Source organism: Lagenorhynchus albirostris, chromosome 2, assembly GCF_949774975.1.
Source record: "Lagenorhynchus albirostris chromosome 2, mLagAlb1.1, whole genome shotgun sequence".
NCBI lineage: Eukaryota > Metazoa > Chordata > Mammalia > Artiodactyla > Delphinidae > Lagenorhynchus > Lagenorhynchus albirostris.
The window spans coordinates 157,837,055-157,863,133 of record NC_083096.1 but is presented as its reverse complement, the minus strand read 5'-3'; the positions used below and the strand labels follow the sequence as shown (position 1 = coordinate 157,863,133).

The 26,079-nt window shown below is 41.3% G+C and overlaps 1 protein-coding gene across 2 annotated transcripts in view; it reads right to left on the bottom strand.

Annotated features, from left to right (window-relative positions):
• The window catches only part of PSMB2 (proteasome 20S subunit beta 2), a 50,319-nt gene extending 25,711 nt beyond the window's left edge, over positions 1-24,608 (bottom strand). The window contains exons 1-4 of one of the 2 annotated variants that reach the window (XM_060140570.1): positions 24,605-24,608; positions 11,224-11,364; positions 6,725-6,847; positions 3,747-3,817 (exon numbers count right to left, since the gene is read on the bottom strand). In XM_060140570.1, coding sequence (XP_059996553.1) covers positions 3,747-3,817; positions 6,725-6,847; positions 11,224-11,314 — 285 coding nt within the window. In that variant the 5' untranslated portion in view covers positions 11,315-11,364; positions 24,605-24,608. Of the gene's footprint in view, positions 1-3,746; positions 3,818-6,724; positions 6,848-11,223; positions 11,435-24,604 lie in introns of those variants that run through there. The other variant, XM_060140569.1, reaches the window with a different exon arrangement.
• Between the last annotated feature and the right edge of the window lie 1,471 nt (positions 24,609-26,079).

Here is a 26,079-nt window from a genome sequence, read left to right as displayed (position 1 = left end):
AATCTTGACTTTTTAGTAGAACTGAACATTTCATGCCTCCCCAAATGAACAAGCACACTTGTACGTTAGTCCAGTAACTAATAAAGGAGACAGTATGAAAGAGTATGGTATTTGAAGTTAAGAGTCTTACTTCAGCCTTTTATAGATGATATATGTGCCTCTGGTATACTTGGACACATAAGAGAAATATTCCTCTTGTATACTTGGACACATAAGAGAAATATTTAACCCTTCTATTAACCAATCTTAGCATCTCTGTAAGCAAAATGGGACTAACTCATCTTATGGTATCATAAGAAGCATTAAATAAGGTCCCATATATGATTATCTAGGATAGCACTGTCCAAGAAAACTTTCTATGATGATGAAAATGCTCTATACCTGTAATGTCCATTATGGTACCCATTAGCCACATGTGGCTATTGAGCACTTGAAATGTGGCTAATGTGACTGAGGAACCAAAGTTTTTTAAAGAAACAAAAATTTATTTCTCTTTCAAAGTCCAGGAGACTCTCACCTAGGAACTGAATTTTAAATTAAATTGAAATAAAATTTTTTATTGAAACATAGTTGATTTACAATATTATATTAGTTTCAAGTATCTAACACAGGGATTCAATATTTTTATATATTATACTCCATTTAAAGTTATTACAAAATAATGGCTATACTTCCCTGTGCTGTACAATATATCCTTGTCGCTCATTTATTTTATACATAGTAGTCTGTCTCTTAATCCCATACTTCTATCTTGCCTCTCCTCTCTTCCCTCTCCCCACTGGTAAGCACTAGTTTGTTCTCTGTATCTGTGAATCTGTTTCTGTTTTGTTATATACATTTGTTTTATTTTTTAGATTCCACATATAAATGATAAGAGTACTTGTCTTTCTCTGACTTATTTCACTAAGCTTAGTACCTTCTGGGTCCATCCACATTGTTGCAAATGGCAGAATTTCATTCTTTTTTATGGCTGAGTAATATTCCATTATATATATATATATATATATATACACACACACACACACACACACACACACACACACACACACATATATATGCCATATCTTTTTTATCCATTCATCTATTGATAATTTTAATTATTTTAAATTTAATTAGCCACATATGACTAGTGGCTACCATACTGGACTGCGTCAATCTAGAAAAAAGCCTAGCACATAATAGATGGTCAATGTTGGTTTATTTCTATTTTCCTTATCAATATCAGTATCCCACTCTTTACCAGCAAATCAGTTCAACTAAAATAGCACAACAATCTCCGATAGGAAAATAACTTATAGCTATTAAATTGCTTCTTTGACCAAACAGTAAGAGCAGCATAAAAACAAAAGTGAATTTATTAATTAGGTCTATGTGCCATACACTGTGCTAACAACTTCGCATGATTACCTCATTTAATCTTTATAAACTCTATGAAGTAGGTGCCATTATCTTATAAGTAGGGAAATTAAGCTTAGAATTTGTCCAAAGACACATAGCTAGCAAGTCAGTGGGCAGATTTAAACCCAGGCAATGTAATTCCAGACACTGTGTTTAACCAACAAGCTAAACCACCTACATCTTAAAGAACCAATTTACAAACAATTGGCAAACAGCACAGTACACAGCAAACCGGAAATCAAACAATTTGAGCTACAGACACAAAGTTACACATGCTAACTGGCTGACTTAAAGTAAGTCTCATGTGCCAACTGGTGTGACTATACAAATGTACCAAATCTAGTGACTTTTTAGTTATTAGGAAGACTGAAAAACTACCATCACCTCTCTCCCCATGATAAAATGACTGAAATATGAATTAGTATTTTAGAACTAACAATCTATTTTGACTGGAGGGTGGGGGAGCAGGGATTGGACCTCGAAGCACAAGGCAGAGGTAATCAATATTTACAAGAGCCCCATGTCACTGTCTACAAGGGATATTTATTTGTTAAGACATCAAACATTTCTGCTAGGAGATTAACCGGATTCACTACATTTGCATGAAGCACATTGCCACTCTTATCTCAATTCTAAAAGAAGCTTAACTCACTTATGTCTGTAGCATTTAAGACAAGTGTTTATTGTGCCCAAAGCTGGAATTCTTATTCCAATTCTGCCTGACAAGTCAGAGGAATATTTTACACAACAAGCCACAGCACACTCTTTACTGAATACCACAGGAAATTCTAAGTGGCAGGAAAGGTCATATGTGATTCATTTTCCTCTCTGGTGGAGAAATGAACAAAAAAGGCCACTGACCTTTCACCCAGATCAAAACAATGCATGTAAATTTGTCTCCTCTCCCCTACCCATCATGTTTCTAGCTTCTCTTCAAACTTCATAATCCTTCATATTGCACAAACCCCTTGGTCAAAGACAGAAAAAGAGATCCTATTTATTGAAGATAACTAATGAGAACCTACTGTATAGTTCAGGGAACTTGACTCAATGCTCTGTGGTGACCTAAATGGGAAGGAAATCCAAAAAAGAGAGGATATATGTATATGTATAGCTGATTCACTTTGCTGTACAGTAGAAACTACAACAACATTGTAAAGCAACTATACTCCAATAAAAATTAATTAATTTAAAAAAGAGATTCTATTTATTGAGTTCTCAGTTCAGCATTATTAGGCACTAGAAAATAAACTGCTTTAAAGATCTGTAAAAAATAACTAAAATAAACCAAAAGTCTGTACTTGTTTTGATTTCTGTCATAACTCAGCTTAATCAAGTCCAGATGGAAAAAGAAAACAACAAACTATGTTCTATAAACATTACTGAAAAACCAAGGAGCTGTCAAGGCAGAGCAGGCAAGTAATTATGGCACCATTAGTGTAGCTTTTGCCTGACCTGCTGTGTGACCTGCAGCTAATCCCTTTGCCACTTTATGCTTTTCATTCCGTATCACTGATAGAGAATTAACTGCTATATATCTCAGCGGACTAGTGAGTAGATTAAATTATTAAGCAAAATGCTTTGGGCAAAAGTCACATGAATGTTAAATATTATGATTTACAAGCATTCATTTTCCTAGCACTCCTGCGGGGTTAGGAAGTTATCTCGATTTCATAGATGAGTAAACAGGCACAGGGGGTAAGGTCACATGGTAAAGCTCCGTTTACGAAGTCCCTGTGGGAAGGGAATACACACCTTTAGCAATCATATGAACATTCTTAGCACATCCTATACAATCTTTAATACAGTCAAGCCTTTTTTCCCCTTTCTTTCTTTCTTTTTTCTTTCAATCCTTAACTTAATGTTGCATCTTTTAACATGCTGTCAATGGAACAGTGACAGCTCTAAGGTAACAACAAGGCCAGAATAAGTGAGAAAGAATAATTCTGTGTGCATAAGCAAGAAGAGTCATTGAAAGACACAGTTAATCTCAAAATGAAATTTGCATTATTATTTTTAAGGTTTTATCTCTACTACCGAGTAATTCAACCATGGAAATAAGAAACATGGTTTGCTATGCAAACACTGAAAAAAAATTAAAAGGCCATCACAGGGCCTTCCTGTTGGTGTACCCCATCCAAATTCTCTGCAATGTATATTCACCCTCTGGGCTTTAATTAGCAACTATGCAGAAAGAAAAAACAAATCCAACAAGACTGAAAAATAACAAGTAGCAATGGTAAGGGCTCACGAAGGCCAAAGAGGGCAAAAATACTACTCGTGTGTAACAGGAACAGAAAAGAAGCACAGATTTCTCTGCTCCTAAGGCTGCTTGCTATATTGCTTACCCGACTCCGAAGATAGTCAGCCAGGTTTCGGCGAGTGAAATTAGCTGCTGCTGTGGGAGACAATTCATAACCTGGTATGAAAGATAAATAATCATATTTAAAGTGAAGCAGAAGGAATATCAGTACCCAAATCCTTCCACTACTCCTGTTCTTACAGCCTACCACCCTCTGGACATTCAGAGTATACACCGAATAAAGAGTACAATCATACTTCTTGTCAACGGCTGTGAAATAGCTAGTTAGTACTGGCAGTAATTACTGTTCATAAAACAGAACCAAGGTAATTATTCTACAGTGAGATCAAATTCATAGCCTTGCTCAAGCTATTCCTTCATCAACAGACTGTGGTTTCCTCTGTAGAAGGAAAGAGGTACAAATACACAGGTGTTGGAAAAAAAGAAAGAGGTCTTGAGATGACAATTTTTAAAATTTATATAAAAAGGGATATTGGGAAAAGAGAGGCTGGAAATTAGGATAGCCTCAGAGACATACTTTATAAGGTTTTCTTTTCTTTAAAAAAAAGACATTTTATTAAGAAGTGTAATATTTTCAAAAGTAGAAGCCACAGGGAAAAAATGTTTCTATCACTATCTACAATATTTTAAAAATAGAGGATCTCGGGCTTCCCTGGTGGCACAGTGGTTGAGGGTCCGCCTGCCGATGCAGGGGACACGGGTTCATGCCCCGGTCCGGGAAGATCCCACATGCCGCAGAGCGGCTAGGCCCGTGAGCCATGGCCAGTGAGCCTGCGCGTCCGGAGCCTGTGCTCCGCCATGGGAGAGGCCACAACAGTGAGAGGCCCGCGTACCGAAAAAAAAAAAAAATAGAGGATCTCCAGCATAAAACCTCTAAATAAAGTTGTAATGCCAGCAAAAGTACAGCCCAGAGGAATGGCGTCAGGTGTGCATTAACAATGCACTCACTTTGGGAATTAATTCCCCAGTAAAATGGGTCTAGTGCCAAAAGACACAAGAATGACCCACAATTCAGTAGACCCACACAGAATATACCAGTTTAGAAAGAGAGCATGTGGTTATTTCCTACAACATTCCAAACACCAGTGTCACAGCAGGTAAGATGCAGATTAAAATTCTAACAAATATTTATACAACAGCTACTATGTTTCAGGGTCTATGCTAGGTGCTTTCACATACATTACTGAATTTCATCCTTATAAAAAGTCTACTAGTACATGTTAAACTATGATGGAAGCAATTCTGAATAAGCAGGAATGCTTTTCAATTCTCTACCTAACCCTCTATAAACAGTACTAAGGATTTGACAATTATCTTAAAGACAGAAAAGTCTGATGCCTGATCATCTGCATATAGATTTTTCTTTCTTTCCCTTATTTTGGCTTAGTTCTTAAATTTTAATATGCATAAGAGTTACTGTGTAAGGATACATGCACAAAACTATACTTGACAGGTAACTTAAGGGTTTTTTTTTTTGGCTGCACCACACAGCATATGGGATCTTAGTTCCCCGACCAGGGATCGAACCCACGCTCCCTGCATTGGAAGCGTGGAGTCTTAACCACTGGACCACCAGGGAAGTCCCCCGCTTAAGGGGTTTAGTCATATACAATTTTTAGTATATGACTTACCTTAATTTTAGTCACATACAATTTTTGTTTTATGCACTGACTTTAGACCCTGACAGCTACGTAACAGAACCTCTCTTGTTTATTCCTCCTCCCTCTCCTGGGACAGGACAGTGAAGTATTGCTCTACTGACTGTACTTCAGAAACACTGGCATCCTTCGCAGGCCATGCAAGCAATAAGTAGAGTCGTTAAAAAATAATTATTAAACTATTCTAAACTTGCTTAAACCTAAACACCATGTACTTTAGGTTCCTGAATGGCAGGAACTGAACCATATTCATCTTTGAATTCTCTGTGGTACTAGGCAGAGTGCTTAACATAGATGAGGCCCTCAAAAATATTTACAGAATTTAATGCATGATGCTAAGTCTGCTGCCTAAAAAACTATACAAATAGATCATATCTAGTCATTTTACACATACAATTATATTCAAATTAAGCTCCTTCACAGTGCCACATTATAGCAGTGCTGTGTATAACAGTATTATTGCACTGTGAAGTAAGTAACTGGAAGGAAGGTTCTTTCTGCTGGAGCATCACTATACACTTCCCTGGATCAGAGGGCTAGTGGCTAGTATTATTTCACAGGGAGGCTTTCCCAGTGGATAAGAGTTCATTAGCCGCAGAGAGAGCTCACAAAATATCTCACAAAAATCCTAATTACCTCCCCAGACAAGAACCTACCAGAGGCAAGGCAGAACCTTTTTATGACACAGTAAATCTCCTACAATTACACAGAGTTTAAATTTTGTTTAAAAACAAATATGCATTTTCATACATATTATTCATTAATATTATTATAATACCATTTTATTTGTTTGTTTGTTTGGTTTTTGGCCATACCACACGGCTTGCATGATCTTAATTCCTCGACCAGGGATTGAACCCGTGCCCCCTGCAATGGAAGCATGGAGCCCTAACCACTGGACTGTCAGGGAATTCCCAATAATACCATTTTAGAGATAAGGAAAATAAAGGTTCAGAGAGGATAAGTGATTTGTCACATTAAAAAAAATAGTAAAACCAAGTTTAACTTAGGTCTTTTAGGTCTGAGATTTCAGATATACTTTAGCTCAAATCACATTCTCTAACACTTAAAAAGTCTGATATTAACATGCTCATTTTTCAAGATGGTATTAGTTTTATCCCCCAAGTATTAGTGTTGTAATGGTTCTCTTTTCTGCTCTGGGATTTTTGTAGAAAATCTTTAGGATCAGAAGGAGGATCTAGCTAAGGCTTCAAAAATAAGAAGACTCAAATAAAAATAAGACCACGTTGGTTTGCTCATGTATAGAACTGCCAGTAGAGAATATTCTCTTTCAATACAAATTTAAAGACAAACCCACCAAAGCCATTTTCTAAGTATTACCCACCATTTCGCATCTTATAGAGCTGCACGTTTTTCTGAATATATTCTGCAAACTGTACAGTGTCTCCAGCCTCTCCAACACATAGGAGTAAGATTTTTTCACTCATCTTAAACATCTTGTCATGATCTGCTCAAAGAAAAAACACACAGTTAGAAACTGCCTGATCAGAAATTTATTCTTATTACATAGGCAACCATAAACAGGTTTAACAATTACTATACTGAATAATTTTATGAATCACTGTTTTTAGAAGACTTTAATGGGCAACTGTATCAATTACTCTCACTCTGCATGTTAAATTCATCTGCATATTTTATTAATATCAATTTCAGCTGGAGAATATATGTAAAAGCTGATAACTGAAAATATACATAAAAACATCAAGGCACTTGAAATACAATGAACAACAATTAAAGAAACTGAAGGAATCAAGCCAATAATGGCCATTATCTTTAGGCTCATGATTACAAAGCCCTGAAATGTCTCCACAAATGCAAATGTTAACTATAACATATACACATACAAAAACATATATGAAAACTACCGGTGCTACAATTAAGGAACCATGTCAAGAAAGAAGAAAAAATCAACTGAGAATATAAATCACCATAGAAAGTAAACCAACTCCATTTCCAAAGCAAAGAGAAAGTTAAAATGAATGCCAAAGCAAAAATTCTAACAAATATTGTAATACTAAGCTATTTAAAAATACCTCAAAAATCCCAATGCTCTAATCTTATCTAACTGAACCAGACTCATTCAGATTAAACAGATAAATAAATATTCAGATAGCAATTAATGCCCAAGGAAGAAAACTCCATATTCAGTCTGTAGCTTCAGAAAAAGGCTAAATCTCCCTATCTTACTCTCACTTTCACTTTTCGTTTTTCAAATAGTGCTGAATAATCTTCCCTGGGAGACATGCTTCCTGTTTGAAAGCTTCTGAAATGTCAAAATCTCTTAATAGGATTTTAAAAACAGAATGCTACAGTTAAGTACTTTACAAGTGTTTGATAGTTGTAGATACCAGTAATTTGGTTTCCTAGACTTTGGGGGGGGGGGGTGACCACATAAAATGTGCCTGTAGATAGTATCAAATTGCCTTGAAACTCCTAAATAAACACACTTTTATTTGTTATAGGCTACAGGAGACTTAAAGACTATTAATTTGCAAAACTGTTTATGAAAGAGAAAAATTCACTTATAAATATATTATCTATGCAAAGAAAAAGAACCAAAAGAGAATTAGATGCCACTGGCATCTGAGTTCTTGCCAGTGGCAAAAGTACAGGCAATTTTTATTTCCTTCATTATGCTTATGAGTATTTCCTAAAATGTCTATACTTAATATGCATCATCTTTGTAAGAAAATATTACTTAATAAGTTTATTATCATAATGAGAAAAAAAGCTGTTCTTATTTCAGGGGGGCGGGGGGAGCTTGTTTACAAAGAATTTATGTTACAATTAGAAGAAATGCTAAATTTTGAGACAGTAAACTGTTCAATTTTGAAATGAACTTAATTCAAGGCCAAAAGTGTTTTTTAAACATCTATTGTGTGGCCAGTGATTGGTGAAGGGGGATATAAAAAAAAAAGTGATAGATGCTAATTACTCCTCGAGTTATGCAGGAAATAGCCTATGTAGCTCTAGGAAATTTCTGATCCTTGACAAAGAACTTAAAAGATCCACATACATGATACAAACGGACAACAAAATAAGCAACATGAGTGTACAATACTCTAGACTGGAACCCAACAGACCTTGGTTATAATCTGGGTTCAGCACTCTGAACTCGGGCAAATTATTTGCCCTTTCTAAGCCAGTTTCCAAGTGTGTAATATGGTAATACTATCACTTACACCTGCCTAACTCATAGGTGGGGAAAACTGTACATGTACAATATTATCATACTCAGTGTGAGACAATGTAGTTCAGATTATACATGTTACAGGAATTCAGAAAAAAGAGCAATCTGTGTGGGCTGAGGTACTGTAATTTAAAAGCAATTCTATACAAGCCAGAAGAGAAATGAAATGTGGCATATAACCAAACTGAAGAATTGTGCCATTTTAATAAGCAAGCAATCTCTGGGAAATATCTCCTCTATAGTATCAAAATATCTTACAAAGTGACAAACCAAAAAACTGATTGGAAGTATCACTCTCATTTTATACCTGGAGAAAAATGAATCTCAAAAGGTTATTCATTTTCAGCATTCTTGCCTACTCTACACAGTTCCTTCATGAAAAGAAAGGTAGGAAAAAGTCCTCATGCTACTCCAAAGCTTCTACCATAAACTTTTTTTTTTTTTTTTTCCCCCGGTAACCGGGCCTCTCACTGTTGTGGCCTCTCCCGTTGAGGAGCACAGGCTCCGGACACGCAGGCTCAGCGGCCATGGCTCACGGGTCTAGCTAGCCACTCCGCGGCATGTGGGATCTTCCCGGACCGGGGCACGAACCCATGTCCCCTGCATCGGCAGGCGGACTCTCTACCACTGCGCCATCAGGGAAGCCCCATAAACATTTTTATATCGTAAAACACTATAGGGAAAATCAGAGCTGAGTACAGTTATTTCCAACCATTTTCAAGAACTAGCTCAAATTCATCTTTCTTCTATAGACCACAGTGATTTCTTTTCTCTGAATACCATAAGGATTTACTTTTGAAACCACTGATTTAAAAATTAACCTAATACTTACTAGTGATACTTCTTTCATCATATAAAATCATCTTGTAGTATTTATTTCCTGTTTTTTTAATGTCTTAGATACCTTTATGGATTATACCCAATACACTGCATACCCTATAACACCTAGAAGTACTGTGTATATAGGTAGGCTTAAAACACATTTTATTTTTCAAAATGATTTCATACTCATTAATGTGATGAAACAACACCTATAAACGTACTGACTTTGTTATAGCTCTATCTAGACACTACTTCACGCTAAACTCACTTGCATGTCAAAGGTCTTAATATTCAAAATAATGGACAGATTTACCCTCAAAAAAACAAATTGACTCTTTTGGAAAACATGGTTTACAAATAAAACTTCTACAAACTAATCATGGAATTTCATAATTTGACTTGAGGAACAATCCATACCATAAATGTTTTAAAATTTAATAATTTTTCTTTCTTTAAGCCCAAAATGAACTGTTATCTGCTCTCAAAGCTTTCCCTAGTCTCTACAACTAGAATCTCTTCTTCCTCTGGAGTACCTAAAAACAACTCTGCTTCCTCTGCACTACCTGAGAAGCTTGATTGTACTTTTCATATGCAGCATCATTTTCTAGCTTGTGTCATAATTATCTGTACTAATATCTGAATCCCTTATTAAACTGTAACTTCTAAGATAAGGACAACATCTTATTCTTCTTTGCATCCCTTTAGCACCTAGCACTGTAATGGACACATAGGTGCCCAAAACCTATTTATCAAATGAACATTAAATCATCTGAGCCAAAGTATAATACTCTTTTAACAGCAGTATGCCTATGATCAATCACGAAAACCCACTCTTCAATTCCACAGATCAGCAACCAAAATCTTTTTAAAATTATTTATTGAGTACTGACTGTAGGGAGACAGTATAGTATAGCAGTTATGGCAAAAGATATGGAGTCAAACTGCATAGGTTTGAACCTGGGTTCTGCCACTTGTGGCCTTAGGCAAGTTTCTTAACCTCTATGCCTCAGAACTGTCATCTGTAAAGTGGCAATGTAATAGCACCCATTTCAAAAGGGTAAATGAATTAATGTAAATTGCTTAAAATAATACATACATAAGTGCTTAGTATGTTTACTACTAAGTATTTGTCATGGTGTTAAACATTTGCACAAAACTTTTTCACTCAATCCTCCCAACAAGCTTTTGAGGTTGGTATTACTAATCCGATTTAGCAGATGAGGAAATCTGAGCACTGAGAAAAAACTTGTACAAAGTCATAAAGCAAGTAAGTGACAGGGCTCCAGTTTCCTAACTCCCCTAGCTACATAAATGTAAGGAAAACTAGGCAGCCAGTGCCCTGGAAAAGAAGGATCAGAGCTAAGACTCGGGAAGATACAGGCCGCGGAAGGCAAATGCCAGGTTTCTAGCCCCACAGTCTCTCACTCTCCCCAAGATCCCACCTTATGCTGCCAGCAAACTGACGTCATCAGCCCGACAACAGGAAATTTATCAGAGATTAGGGGATCTAGGAATCCTGGAGCCTGGCTGGCGCTTAGACACTTAAAAACTTAATTCCCTTAAGCAACTCTCGCCCAGCAAGCATTCAGCAAAAGCCAGAGAAGAGTAGTGACCCAGGAGCCCTGGGAGGAGCGAAAGTCAAGGCCCTAAATTTGTCTTCCTGTTTCCTAATTCTAAAACTAAGCAAGTGCAGACCAGGGCAGTCGGGGTTCCACCTCCCAGACCTCCCTGGTACTCACCCAACCGCCCCCCCACGAACTCCTCCCGGCTGCCCCTATACCCAGGCCCGGGCCTCCCATGTTTCCTCTCACCGTCCTTCATCTGGACAATATTGCTAGCGGCCACCCGGTCGGAGGCGACAAGGACATAGTCAGGGCCCTGGATGCCGATGAGGTACTCCATGGTGGCAGGAGGCCGGGGACTGCAGGTTCGATGGAGCCCGGGACTGGCGGGCTTCTCGACCTCACCGGTGAGACAGCACAACCGAGCAAAGATCCGCGCGACACAGACCTCACTAGCGTCCCGGCCAACGGCGCTCTTGGATGACGTACAACTGTCGCGAGAGTTTGGAAAGTGGGCGTGTGTGAAAAAATCTTTCCTCGCCTCTTGGCCCTGTCCAGGTCTCTTGCAATCCCGGCAGTACAGACCACTTCACTTATGTAATGCCTAGTTTCTTTATTTATAACTGAGAGTTTAAAACTCGCTTGAGGAGGGAGTCATGCACTATATATAAAGTGCCGAGCACACGTGTGTGCCAAAAGGCATGCGTCTCTGGATGGCCGTTTCCCTTCGGTACTCGGTAAAATATCGCCAGAAACCCCTTACCTGCAAGCTAGTAGGAAAAATACAAACGTGAAAGGACCCCTTTTTACATGTTTCATAAAAGTAAAATATGAATGCGTTAAAGATCTAAGCATGAAGACTAAAATCGTAAAAGATCTTTTTATGATGTTCCAACCTCAAATTGTATGTAGTTGCTACCTCTGGTAACGGTGATTTGAAGGGAGCACTTTCACTTTTTATTTTGTACACATCCGTATTATTTGAATGTTTCACAGTGCTCACGTATTACTCATATTTTAATAGGAAAAAGCACAGCCATCCCTTTATATGTTGCAGCCATTCCGGGGAAAGCTGATATATTCCATGATTAGTTTCTGACATTTGAATGGTTTCACAATTGAGCCTTCATACTAGCCATACTAGCTGCCTCAGAAATGGAAAACCGGTTGCAATTGTATCTCCAGACACAACCGTGCAATTCACTTGCTTCTGCAGAAATGTGTGGTCCTTACTCCCTTCTGAATGTTTCTTCCAGCTCTCTGCCCATGAAGGAACACAGAGCCTGAGGAGTTTGGGGCAGCCCATCTATCACGGGATGATGCCAGAGGCAAGTGAGGTCATTAAGTCAAGCATTCCACTATGAACACAGATGCATCCATCATCCTAGAAAGATCCTTTTTTAAACACCACTGGGAAAGAAGTCTCTCAAGCCTCTCTCCCTTTCTCTTTCTCTTTCTCTGTCATTTTGCTTGCGTTTTACAATTGCAAAAATTACATAGTTATACTATACACACACACACAAAAATAATACAAAAGCAAAGAGTGAAATATTTCTCCTCCCACTCGAGGTAACTACTCAGCAAATGTCTGTATCCTTCCAGACTTTTTTCCTTTGTATATACCAATATTCATTCATTCATTCATAAAGCCTGCAGAATTCTGAATTGGAAAATCTAATTTTTAAAAAGGACCCAAGTTGGGCTTCCCTGGTGGCGCAGTGGTTGGGAGTCCGCCTGCCGATGCAGGGGACACGGGTTCGTGCCCCGGTCCGGGAAGATCCCACATGCCGTGGAGTGCCTAGGCCTGTGAGCCATGGCCGCTGAGCCTGCGTGTCCGGAGCCTGTGCTCCGCAACGGGAGAGGCCACAACAGTGAGAGGCCCACATACCGCAAAAAAAAAAAGGACCCAAGTATCTTTTAAACCGGCTCTTTCCTCCTCCTCCCCAGGATTCTTGAAATCCCCTCTAGCTAAGTCAAACTAAAGATTCTCTAACTTCTCATTAATATAAAAGAAAGTAGATTTTCAAGACATAACTTGTTCTATTTTACTAAGAATTAGGGAGAATCCCTCCTTCAATTAAAGTCTTAGAATAACCAAATCTTAGATTAGAAAAAGTGTCTGTGGAGGTTCCAGAAACAGCATGATGTAGTCAGTTTTTCTGTAAAGTGCCAGATAGTAAATATTTTGGGCTTTGTAGGCCATAAGGTATCTGCCACAACTACTCAATGATGCCATTGTAGTGCAAAAGCAGCCATAGCCAATATATAAATCAGTGAACATGCAATGTTCCAATAAAACTTTATTTACAAAAACAGGTGAGGGGGAGAGGTGGGTTTGGCTCATGCAACATAGTTTTCAGACCCCTGAAGTAGTGGGAGACCTGTAAATCAACAAATAACTCTGGTCCCAGCTCCACCTCTTCCAACCTTGGTGCAAAATTCATTGAGCCTCGGTTTCCTTATTTGTAAAAGGGACATTTAGGAGAGAGATTTGCTTTGTATTTCTCTTGAGATGGGAAGGAGTTGCAGGTTTGGTTGGCTCCATGAGTATAAGAAATCATATCCTGCTCCTACATGAACCCTGGGAAGTTTAGCAGGACCATAAGGAAGAATGACCACATTGTACCTAGGGAATGTGGCCATACTACGGGAGGCTACCAGCCTTGCCAAGACTCCCAAGCTTGACATGGAAGCATCAGCACACCCCATACTCAAAAGACTCTGTGAGCTTAGATAGTAAGGTTGGGACAAAGATAGACTGGAGATCAGTGGCCCACCCCTAAATATTCAGAGATGTTAATGTATCAGATACTGTTGATGCCCTGCCCATAACCTTTTTACCTATTTATGGTAGCTGCCATCCCCTAGCTGCTGTAAATCTTCATTAATAAAAACTCACAGCTTTGCCTTTCTTCAGAGAATTTCCCTTAACCACATGAGAAGCATCTTCGCCTGCGAGGCTATGCACCTATTCCCACTCCCCAGCCATTGACTGACTGACACAGGGATAAAAGGTCAATTCCCTTAACTTAAAGTGGGATATAATTTGTCCTCCAGAGTTTCCCTGTGGATCAGTCTAAAGCTAAGCTCCAGCCAAGATCACATTCTTGCTTAGCTTTATTCCCTGCCCTATCTTGCTTCTGTTACTCCCCTTCTCCTACTACAGAAGCTAAAAGGAATTCTTTAGCAGATATTAATGTTAACAAGCTGCTGTGTCTAAAGTCCTTAGGCAAGAATCTCTTATAGAACAGAAAAACAAAATTATGGAGGGGTTCACATATCACATCATAGGTACACAAAATCTGGCCCCCAACTTCATATTTTACATCAATTAACATCACAGAGAAATGGAACAATTTACATCTAAGCTAAAAGAAAACACAGCCTGGCTATCTAAGGTAGACTCAAGGAGTTGTTTGAACATGTTTTCTTGGTAAAGCCTGAGAAATCTTGGATCACATTTCTCCAGTGACTTCAAAATTCCTTTTATGAGTTTTGGCTGAGTGAAAATCAAAAGGGAAAACAGAATTTAAAAGTTCCCACATTATTATGAAAAGACTGATTGTTTTCTGAGGTGATGGTATCAAGCAAGAATCTGTTTCAAACCTGTCTAATCAATAAATGAGAGTTCTATGCCCTTGGTAACAAATCACCAGAATGGTTTTTTTAATCAATCAATATTGATATATCAATTACCTAATGCACGTGTTTTTGCAAGCCACTCAGTGACAACTCCTTATCTCTAAAAGTCAGCCAATCAAGATTTGACTGATTCCAATGAACATACTTCTGAATGCCAACTAATGAACAGACTCACCCAAGTAACCACACTTATTAGGATTATGTCAACCCCCTCATGCCTCTGAAAATCCACCCATCTCTGAATTCCATGCTTTCCCAAAACTCTAAGATCAGCAGTCTGCTCTTCTTGGAGAAACTAAGCCTGATCAGCATGTACTTAAGTAAGCAATACATTAAGCTTTGTATTTTTTGTTTTAGATGTTGATTGGTGGTCTCATCTATCGACATGTGGAGGGTCTCTAGCTTTGAGTGGGTCCAGAACAAGAAAGTGCTCTTCAGCAGTGTCAAGCTACAATATAAGCAGCCTGGCTACTGGGGCCATTTGCTCTCAGTTGACTGCATGTTACTAGAGTTGTCTTTGGTAAAGAAATATGCCATCTGGAACTTCTGTTAATCCACAGTGGGAGAGTTGTAGCTCAGACCTCTATGATTCTAGAGCAAGGGCATACCATCTTGGTAGAAGTGTCTGATCATAGGACATCAAATGACCATATAGTTAGAACTTCTCGTTATGACCTGAGTTCTATCTAACCCCCCAGATTATAAGGTGAAGTGGGCCCAGCAGTAATACATCATGAAATGAAAGTGATACTTCTAGGATCACGTCTGAGCAGGTCCAGAGATCGCAAGTAAACTGCAAAAATAGTTGGCAGGGATAATTGATCCTAATCATCATGAGGAGATAGGGCTGCTGCTACATAATGAGGGCACAGAGGAATATGTTTAGCACTCAGGTGATCTACTGGGGCATCTCTTGGTACTCCTATGCCCAGTTGAACTATAAGTGGGCAATTATAGCAACCATGGCCTGGTAAGAGTCTGGTGACCAGGAGACCAGACACCTTAGAAATGAGAGTATGGACGTGTATCAAATTATCACATTATACACCTTAGACTTAAACAGTATTATATGTCAATTATATCTCAATGAAGCTGGAGGGAAAAAGAAATTAGGATGTGGGTCAACTTACCAGGTAAGCCAAAGGGGAGGGAGATCTAAAATGAGTGGTGGTGGGACTTCCCTGGTAGCACAGTGGTTAAGAACCTGCCTGCCAATGCAGGGGTCATGGGCTCACGCCCTGGTCCAGGAAGATCCCACATGCTGCCTAGCAACTAAGCCTGTGCGCCACAACTACTGAGCCTGCACTCTAGGGCCCGTGAGCCACAACTACTGAAGCCAGCGTGCCTGGAGCCATGCTCCGCAACAAGAGAAGCTACTGCAATGAGAAGCCTGTGCACGGCAACAAAGAGTAGCCCCCGCTCGCCGCAACTAGAGAAAGACCGCGCACAGCAATGAAGACCCAACACAGCCCCCAAAAATAATAATAATAAATTATTTTAAATTTTTAATAATAATAAAAAATAAAATGAGTGATGGTAGAGGGAGATGATGAGTGTCAGTTACAGCTCATGGACCAAATGCAGCAACAGGGGCTATCGTTCATTCCACTAACCCTCCTCTTGTAAGTTTCCTCAGATTTGTGACCAACCAGGGTCCTGGAGAAGCTATGCCTGGACAGAGTGAAATTAATATGAGAAAAAAGTGGAGCTGACTGGGGCAAGGGATGGACTATAGAGGCTTTATTAGGGTAAACATCCCCCAGGTATGTTGGTTAATAACAACTCACAGCTGCTGTATTAATTTGCTTGGGCTACCATACAAAATATTACGGCCTGGGTGGCTTAAACAACATAAATTTATTTTCTCACTTCTGGAAGCTAATAAGTCCAAGATCAAGGTGCCAACACGGTTCAGTTCCTGGCGAGAGCTCTTTTCCAGGGTTACAGATGACTGACTTCTCACTGTCTCCTTACATGGCCTTTCCTCTGTGTGGAGAGAGAGAGAATCTTCCTCTTCTCTTCTTATAAGACCTCTCAGCCCATCATGAAGGCAAACACTCATGACCTAATCTAACCCTAATTACCTCCGTGCAAAGGTTCTGTCTCCAAGTATAATCACATTGGGGGTTAGGGCTTTAACATATGAATTTTGTGGGGGACACAAACATTCAGCCCAGAACAGCTGCCCTCTCTTCTAGAGAACTGTCTTCCCCTCACTCGGGAGGCTGCATCGCACCTTGAGCAATAACTCATTGACACAGGGATACAAAAGACTGGCTCTTTTGCCTCAATGGGTAACTAATTCTGAGTTCTATTTTGTGCTCCAGCGCTTTCTTGTAGAATCAGCTGAGACCACATTCTTTCCAGCTCTTTACTCTCTGTCCCATCCTGCTTCTCTCACACCCTCTCTCCAGAAATCACTCCCCGAATAAGTCACTTGAACAAGAATCCCTGTCTCAGACTCTGCTTCTAGGAAACCTAATCCAAGCCACGGTACATTGCTCAGAATTTTTGTGTGGTCTTAGGGAGAGGGAGAGTCCCCAAAAACATTTCTGAAATTGAATTTCTTATTAACCAGGGTGAGTGAGGGCTCACGTGATATTTATCTAATGTAGAAAAATGCACCGCTTCTTACGTGTGACAGTTGTAGGGTAAAATTCACACCCATTACAGGTGTATATCTCTTGTCCTGTGGTTTGCACCACACCCCTTCCAGCAGATGAATTTATTCTGAACAAGGTACATCCTTCCATTACCAGATGCAAGTCAGCACTTTTAAAACAATCCACAATGTGATAGGAAACTGTCTCTTAATAGCAAGGCACCATCTACCAGAACCATGCTTAACTGAATGACTGTCCCCCTCTTCAGTCTTCCATGTTTCCTGTTTCATTTGCTTCTGCCAGTCAGAGCCCATTCCCTTGGTACATTCTGACTGACCTCCAGTGACTATAGCTTCCCTTTTGGCCCTACCTTTGCCTCATAGGTTGGTCGCGATATTCAGCCACTGATATTCATTAGTTATCCTTGGCTTCACCTCTCAATGATGCCCTTGCCTCCTTGATTACATCTGGCATATGCTTCCTGCCCCTCTGGAACGGGCCCTGATACTCCCAAGGTTCTGGGCTTATCGGGCCCACTCTGTATAAACCACTCTCTTACACATTCAAGTCCTATTCTTCTCAGCCTTGGTGGTACCTCTGAGGTTGTCCACCCCAGATGGATAAATATGTCATTTAAATAGTTCATTTTTTGTCATCCATATTTTATTGATGATTAGACACTTGAAATCATAAGCAACATTTCTAAACCCTCGTCCTTTTCTACAAGGCACCTTTCTATATCACATCTTTGGCCTTCGTGGTATTTACTTTTACTTCAGCCTGGATGTTCATCTCTCCTCATCACATTTCTGTTTAGCACCTTCTGCATCAGGTCAGGAAGATTTCTTCCAAACACACGTTTCCATAAAATGGTCTCTATGCTTTTACCACTGATGTTTGTCACGTTCCAGAAAACTCAATTCCTCCAACTTGGATAGACAGTGCAAATGGTGGTTAAAAGCTTATATTTAGAAATAAAACAAACCCAAGTTTCAATCCTGACTCTACCACTTACTAGCTGGATCATCTTGACCAAGATGTTCAACTTTTTTGACTCTTAATTTCATTACCTATAAAATGGGGAATGAACGTGATAGTACTTACCTCAGAGAGCTGTTGTGAGGATGAAATGAGATAAAACAAAGTGTTTAGCCTAGTGTCTGGCATACAGTATGCATTTAATAAATGATATCATTATTATGTATTCACCATCTTCAAAGTTAGCTGTTCAAGTCCCAGAGCGGTCTGGTAGTTATGCAAATGGCCAATCAATGCATAGTAAGAACTATCCATCAGGGCTTCCCTGGTGGCGCAGTGGTTGAGAGTCCGCCTGCCGATGCAGGGGACGCGGGTTCATGCCCCGGTCCGGGAAGATCCCACATGCCGCGGAGTGGCTGGGCCCGTGAGCCATGGCCACTGAGCCTGCGCATCCGGAGCCTGTGCTCCGCAACGGGAGAGGCCACAACAGTGAGAGGGCCACGTACTGTAAAAAAAAGAACTATCCATCAGAGCCATTCACCACTGTGGGAGGTGGATGTACCAAGGATGTACCAGAAGGAAGGTCATTACAGGAGAGGTTAGGCCAGAGGGGAGTCAGTCCAGACAGAATGCAGGGTACCAACCAAAGCATAGAAGGCAGAAGGCAGCCCACCCAAGCCTCAACTGGAGAGGCAGGGCAGGGGAGAAGGCCAGGGATGAATGAGGGTATGTTTGGGGTAAACAGAGAAAGATTAAAGTACAAATGGGTGAACTGCACGGATTTGGAATGAAAACCCCAAAAAGCAATGTCCTTCCTGGGCAAGGTACCCTGAGGTGATAGAAGCAATCTTAGAGAAAAAGATGCAGGACAGATAAGAACCTTCTCAAATTTCAAATTCTCTTTCCTGCTTCCCCACTACCGACCTGGGAAAAAGAAGTTTCGCTTTCAGTTAGAAGGCTTTGGGATGGAGCCAGTCCTAGGGAAGAGGTTAAATTAAAAATAAGGAACCTAGGGACTGGACAAACTCTATGAATACATCTTGTGCTCCAGGCCTTAGCTTCTCCATCTGGAAAGAAAGAATTTTTCCTGGAAAATCTCCCATACCTCCCCATCCCTGGGTTGTGTGATTGGCCTAAAACACAAACACCAGGGCTGGCTGTTGTTTTCAGAAGCAGGCTCCAGCATCCTGGAAGCAGTCAGACAAATGACACCTTTCTCCTCCTTGCATTACCCCCAGGGACCAAAGTGGTCACATCTGCTGATGGCCAAAAACACAACTCTTCTTTTAGGTCCCACAGGAGCTGACGCAGCCCCAGTAGAATTGAAGTGGTCCATAATCAGAGACCTGTTGCTGTCTTGTACTGTCTGAAACTGACAGCACCAAGCATGTCCCTGGCACATAATTTCTATTTACCACCTATAACTGTTTTAACCTCTTGCCCAGAGGCAGGGGAAAGGACCTGATGACTTTTAGAGAATTCCAGTGACCCAAGAAGCCTGTAATCATTAAATACAGTGATTCTGGGATCCTTTAGGAAAAGTCATAGAGGACTTATGAGAATTCTGCATAAACATCAGAAGTATCATTTGTGCCATCTGATTTTTCATCCCCAAGGAGATTAAACAGAACCAGGAAGCCTGGTGTATCTCCTCCCAGGGCTTGGAAAGATAAAGGAATTCAGGACCATGTTAAGCTCTGCCTTACCTGTCCCCCTCCCATTCTCATCCCAAATCCATCTTCCACCTGGAGCCCACCCCTAACTATCCCATCACCCACTCAGGCTCTGAGTCAATGAAAGTTGATGAGCTCTCTTGATTAGGGCCCTTTAATCTAATGGTTCCTGCTCCAAAGCACCCCCTTCTGTATTCCTGCTCTCTGATATATCTAGGGCTTTGGACTGTGGAGCCAAGAGTAAGATACAAATGTGCCCTGACTCCAGCCACCCAGAACTGATGTTTGGATTGTTGAGACTCTGGGCTAAAAGCCCTTCCTGAGCCTGGTCCTCCTTGCTGCTCATCTTCTGAAAGCATTTGCTTCCCTGATGCTTCTCCTGCCATGAGGAAGTATGGCAGGCCAACTTGCTGCTGGTACCTGCCACACTGTAGCATAACACAAACACTAATGGCAGAAATAATCACAGTGACAACGGCTTGGTCTACACGCAGAAGGTACTTGTCATCTCCCCAGGAGCCTCTTGGCCTAGGGCTCAACTGTGATGATGTACCTGGCCCCTGGCCCACACTGTCATAGTCACACACCAGATTCACACACTGAATGGTTGACATTATCATTACTGTCAGCACCATTCTTGATAACTATTCATTTATTCCTGCGAAACACATTTGCTGAGGACAAACTGCCTGCCAGGTACTGTGCAAGATTCTAAAGGAGTTACAAACACGAACAGTTTCAAGGAGGAGGCACCAGAGAAGAGAGAGATCAACAAATAATTCCAATAGAGGATTGTACAGATTGCTGTTGTAGGTGGATGGATTCTCAGTGCCTAGAAAAATGATTGGCCATAGTGAGTGCTCAATAAATATGTTTCAATGAAGAATAAATAAATGAGTGAATGGATTGATTGATTAATTAATTAACTGGTTAAGAACATGGAGTCTAGATTCAGAGTGCCTGAGTCTGAATACCAACTCTATGTGGTTTGGGACAGGTTACTTGACTTCTCTATGCCTTAGTTCCCTTATCTGTAAAATGGGTTCATAACAGTACCTTCCTTATGGGGGTGTTGTAAAGATTATTTGTAAGGTGTTTAGAACATAGCACTATTACTGCATAAGTAGTAACACACAATACTACATAAGTGTTTGGTAAGTAAAAACAACTGGCTAAGATCTCATCAGGTTGACAGGGTAGAAAGTCAAGGGTGTAAAGAAAAACATTCCAAACAATGTAATGGTATTGAGGTTTCCAACAGATGGCATCTTCAAGAAATGTTTCCACTAAAGGGAACATCCTAAAGGGAGGCATTGCTTTTAAAGCAAGAGCATGACTCAGTCAAGGATGCATTTGAGAAAAGTTGTTGTGCCTGTTGTGAAGAGGAAGAATTGGAGGGAAAGAGACTTGACCCTAGAAGACCAATGAGGGGGCTGTTAGCATCACCCGGTGGGAAACAATGCAGTCAGGACAGAGGCTGATAAGGAAGGCATGGATGTGAGAAAACTTCTGAATCAAAGCAGCTGGCGATAAATGCTCTGGAAGAAAAAGAAGCAAGAGCACAGTCAGAAGATGCAGGCCCTGGGCTGGGCAGCCTGCTCTTTGAGGCATTTGCCAAGCAGCTATCCATGTGAGTGATTTAGCATCTCTCACCAGGAAGCTCCCTGGAGAGATCAGCATGCAGGCAGGTCTGGGAGTTCAGATGGCTGTGCAGAGCCCAAGGTAGGATGAGCAGTGGCCAGAGCTCCTTTCCAGTACCCTGGACCCAAGTTTTGTGCACTGCTTTGGCTCCAGAGGTAGCTGATGAAGCGCTCTGCTCTTCACGACCTATTAGATCTGCTCAGCTTCCTGACTCTCATCTGGGGAAATGGGCCCAGGTGAGACCAGGGGAACTGATGCAGATTCATCTCTGACTTAGGATGTTATTCATTTGTACTGATAGTATGATGTAATGGTTAAGTGCATGGGTGATTAGCACCAAGCAGATTGGGTTCAAATCCCAGATTCAACACTTAACTGTGTGACCTTGGGTAGTTTACTTAAATTCTCTGTGCCTCCATTTTCTAATCTGTAAAACAGAGATGATAATAGTATCTACCTGTAAGGATGATGTAAGAATTAAATGAGGTAATTTGTTTATGAAGAGAACCTATTACAGCTTTTAAGATATATTAAGTCGTATGTATGTATTTAAATTGTTTGATTATAGTGTTTAAATCAAATGTGTTTTGGTTATTTAATACTGCTACTATTTCCATTTTCTATATGAGAAAAAGTGAGTCCAACAGAATGCAACCTTCATATGAACAGAGAGTTTGTATCGCTCTCATTGTACCCCCAGTCCATAGTAGGGTACCTGGAACTGTATTACTTGGTATTTACTGAATACTTTTTGAATGAGTGAATGATTGGTACTCCACCTCCAGGATACATGGGGTGTACAGATGCTAATTCAGAAGCACTTTGGTAGAGTTGTTCCACGGCCAAACAACTTCCATTTCGGTTTTTAGTAATTGTCCCACTTAACGTGTCAATATTAGCAGTAGGTGTCTAAAAAAGAAAAAGTTAAGGCACTGGTTGCACACTTGGGGTCTGCTCTAGAGGGCTATTTGGCAGCAAGGAAGAGAAATCTGCCCAATCCAGCTTAATAAAATGTGTTTTTACGTTGGAAGAACACAGGAGAAACTCATTGAACCCACCTCCAACAAGTCTAGTCAATATGATTGGTAACTAAGAAATCAACAGTAACCTCCCCATTTCTGTCTCTTAGAGCCTCCTAATTTTCTGCCTCTATGGTTTTCTGCATGTCTGCTCCATTCTTCTTCCAGAGACTGGCTTCCTGTTTCCACATATACTATTATGGCTGCCCCAATACATGGGAAGCGAGAAAGAATCTGACTGGCCCAGCTTTAAGCAACTGTTCCCTACTCCCATCTAATCATCTATGACTAGGAGGTAGGACTGAGGGATTCAGAGGACTCCTGCTTTTGGAAGAGGATATCCACGAGAAGAATATGAAGGGCACCTCTAGAACATGGTCCTTTCCCCGGAAATTAAGTAAAACTGATGAGTACTGACAAAGTATCTGTCCTTATGGGTGAGATTTCTTTTTTGTGAGTAGGATGTAAGCCCAGAAATTTACCCAGAGTCTTAGACACATCCTTTCCACAGGCACTCCACCAGGCTTAGCTGAGTTCAGCTCCTGCCTGGTTTCTGCTACTTCCAATCTCAGTTTCCAGAACCCAGTGGCCCTCACCAGAAGATCTGATCATGCCAGGAAAACAAGGACCCAAGAGCTGTTTTTGACTACTTAACATAACCCAAGAGAGGAGATAAGCCTCTCCTAGAGCTGTGTCAACAGACCTTCCCTCCCAGAATTGTCAGATCTCAAGCATAGGGCTTGGGGTGAAGGGGGAAGACCAGGTTTGGGAAAATAACCTATTCTTCTAGCCTGTGCCTTATATTAGCTACATTTTGCAGTGTTTCCCAACTTTACATTCAGTAGATATAGCTGGGATCCTCACAATGACCCTGCAGATCGGAAATTTTTATCCTCATTACACAGCTGAGAAATATTGAAGTTGGAAGAGGTGAGGTGACTTGTCCAAAGTCACACAGTTAGGTGCTGATCTGAAACTGGAACCCAGGTCTGTTGGATGCCCAGCCCAGAGTTCCACTGTACTGCTACCTGGAAATGGTAGCAGTGAGTGAGATTGTATCTGGGGAAAATATAGAGAAGGCCAAAGCTTGTAGGTGGCTGGAGACACAGAGAGTTAATTCAGCATCTCAGCTCCTCAGGGATGGATGGCCTGATGAGGCTGGTCAGGGACTGCAGAGAATGAGGAATTGATCTGCCATTTCATGTGAAAATGGATTGTAGCCCCAACCTGTGTGTGTCAATGGAGCTGATTAGCACTTGTGTGAGTCTCCAGCCATCGATTGGCAGGTGAGAATCATTCTGGGAGCAGCAGGGAACCAGTCCTCTCCCACCTCCATCTCCACCAGCTTCCTCCCTCCACAGAGGTTTCCTCCCCCTCCCTGCTACCTGAAGTCTCCAAACCTCCTCCAGCTGCCAGGCCTAATGTGTGCTCAGAGCTCCTCTACCTGCTTTTGACCAAAAGAGGAGGCATGGCTGGTACTTACCTCATTCAGCTATGCTAGGTACAGCTGGTAGAAAGGCAGCTGGCCTTTCCAAAATGCACTGCCTGCTTGGAGGATAAAATGTGAGTGAGTGGGTGCAGGGTTCAAGTTGGAGCTTACACCATGCAATGGAAAAAGCAAGGGCTCTGACACATATTGACCGTGTGACCTTAGGCAAATCATTTACCCCTCTGGGCTCCGGTTTCCCTATGTATATGTGTGAAGGTTAATTTTGTGTGTCAACTTGACTGGGCTAAGAGATGCCCAGATAGCTGGTAAAACATTTCTGAGTAAGCCTGTGAGGGTGTTTACAGAAGAGATTAGCATTTGAATCAGTAGACTGAGTAAACAGGGTCTACCTTCACCAGCGTGGGTGGACATCATCCAATCTGTTGATAGGCGCAAATAGAACAGAAAGATGGAGGAAGGGTAAATTCTCTCTCTCTCTCTCTCTCTCTCTCTCTTCTTGAGTTGAGACATCCATTTTCTCCTGCCCTTAGACATCAGAGCTCTTGGTTCTCAGGCCTTCGGACTCAGGCTGAATTATACCACCAGCATTCCTGGTGCTTCAGCTTGCAAACAACATATTGTGGGACTTCTCGGCCTCCATAACCATGTGAGCCAATTACTATAATAAATATCCTCATATACGTGAATATGTATATCCTGTTGTTTCTGTTCTTGGAGAGCCCTGACTAATACAGTACGGGATAAAAATAGCTTTCTCACTGGATTGTTTGGATTAAAAAAGGAAGTGTGTGGGGACTTCCCTAGTGGCGCAGTGGTTAAAAATCCACCTGCCAATGCAGGAGACACAGGTTCGAGCCCTGGTCCGGGAAGATCCCACATGTGGCTGAGCAACTAAGCCCGTGCACCACAACTACTGAGCCTGCGCTCTAGAGCCTGCGAGCCACAACTAATGAGCCCACATGCCACAACTACTGAAGCCCATGGGCCTAGAGCCTGTGCTCTGCAACAAGTGAAACCACTGCAATGAGAATCCCATGCACCACAATGAAGAGTAGTCCCCGCTTGCTGCAACTAGAGAAAGCCCGCGCACAGCAACAAAGACCCAACGCAGCCAAAAATAAATAATAAAATAAATTTATAAAAAAAAAAAAGAAAGTGTGTGAAAAAGTATTTTGCAGTCCCTGACACATAGTAGGAATGTTATTTGGAAATTGACTCTCCACTCTCCTCAAGAGGCACCCACTCTGGGAAGCCTTCTCTGGTTGATCCAACTTCTAGCTCTCTTTTCATCATTTGAGTGTCATGCGCAAGTGACAACAAAAGCCTCAGTGTTTTCCCTGACCTGGAGAAGTTCTGCCTCCAAGGCAGCTCAGCCCATAGTATTGAGCTGCCTTTGGGTGAGTGAACAGTCAAGTTCCAGCAAGGGAACCAAACAGGCTCAGATTCATCACCCCCCCCACACCCTGCACCACCAGTCTATCTGGACTTAGAGGTTCTATCCTAAGCTGTCATATGGTATCTAGGGATGCCCTGGGCGTTCTTGTACCTGTCAGGCTGTGACCTCTTTCACTGCCTCCAGGTGTACTTGGTCTACATGGCAGACTTCCTTCATTAGTTTTCTCTCCTGTTCCTCCAAGGCTGGAGCTCTGCCCAGTTGGTAGTGGCCTTGATTTTCTGCCTTGATCTTGCCAAACTTCTCCTTAGGGGCCTGGACTTGCCTACTGATGGCTGGCCTTCTGCCCCAAGTTGTTTATGCCTTCTGTTACCAGAGCTTGGCCTCAGCCTTGCCTGAATTGGGCACTTCAGGACCATCAAAGGTGGCTACAGCCAGAGAGTGGGGGGTTCTTGAGTTCCCAAATTTGGAAAGTGTGACTTAGCTCTGTTACTGACTCCTAGGGCTGTAGTGGCAAATGAGGATTGTGGTCAGGACCATGGACAGAGCCCACAGTGTCCAGAGTGCCTGTGGTTGAGGATGAATTTCATGTCCCTGACTCCATGCTGAAGAAGTGAATAGGGGCACACAGTCAGCACCACGAACAGATGCCAGAGGCTCTGTTGTCCTGGAAGTAGTCTTTAAGACGGTAGATTAGTCAAGATTC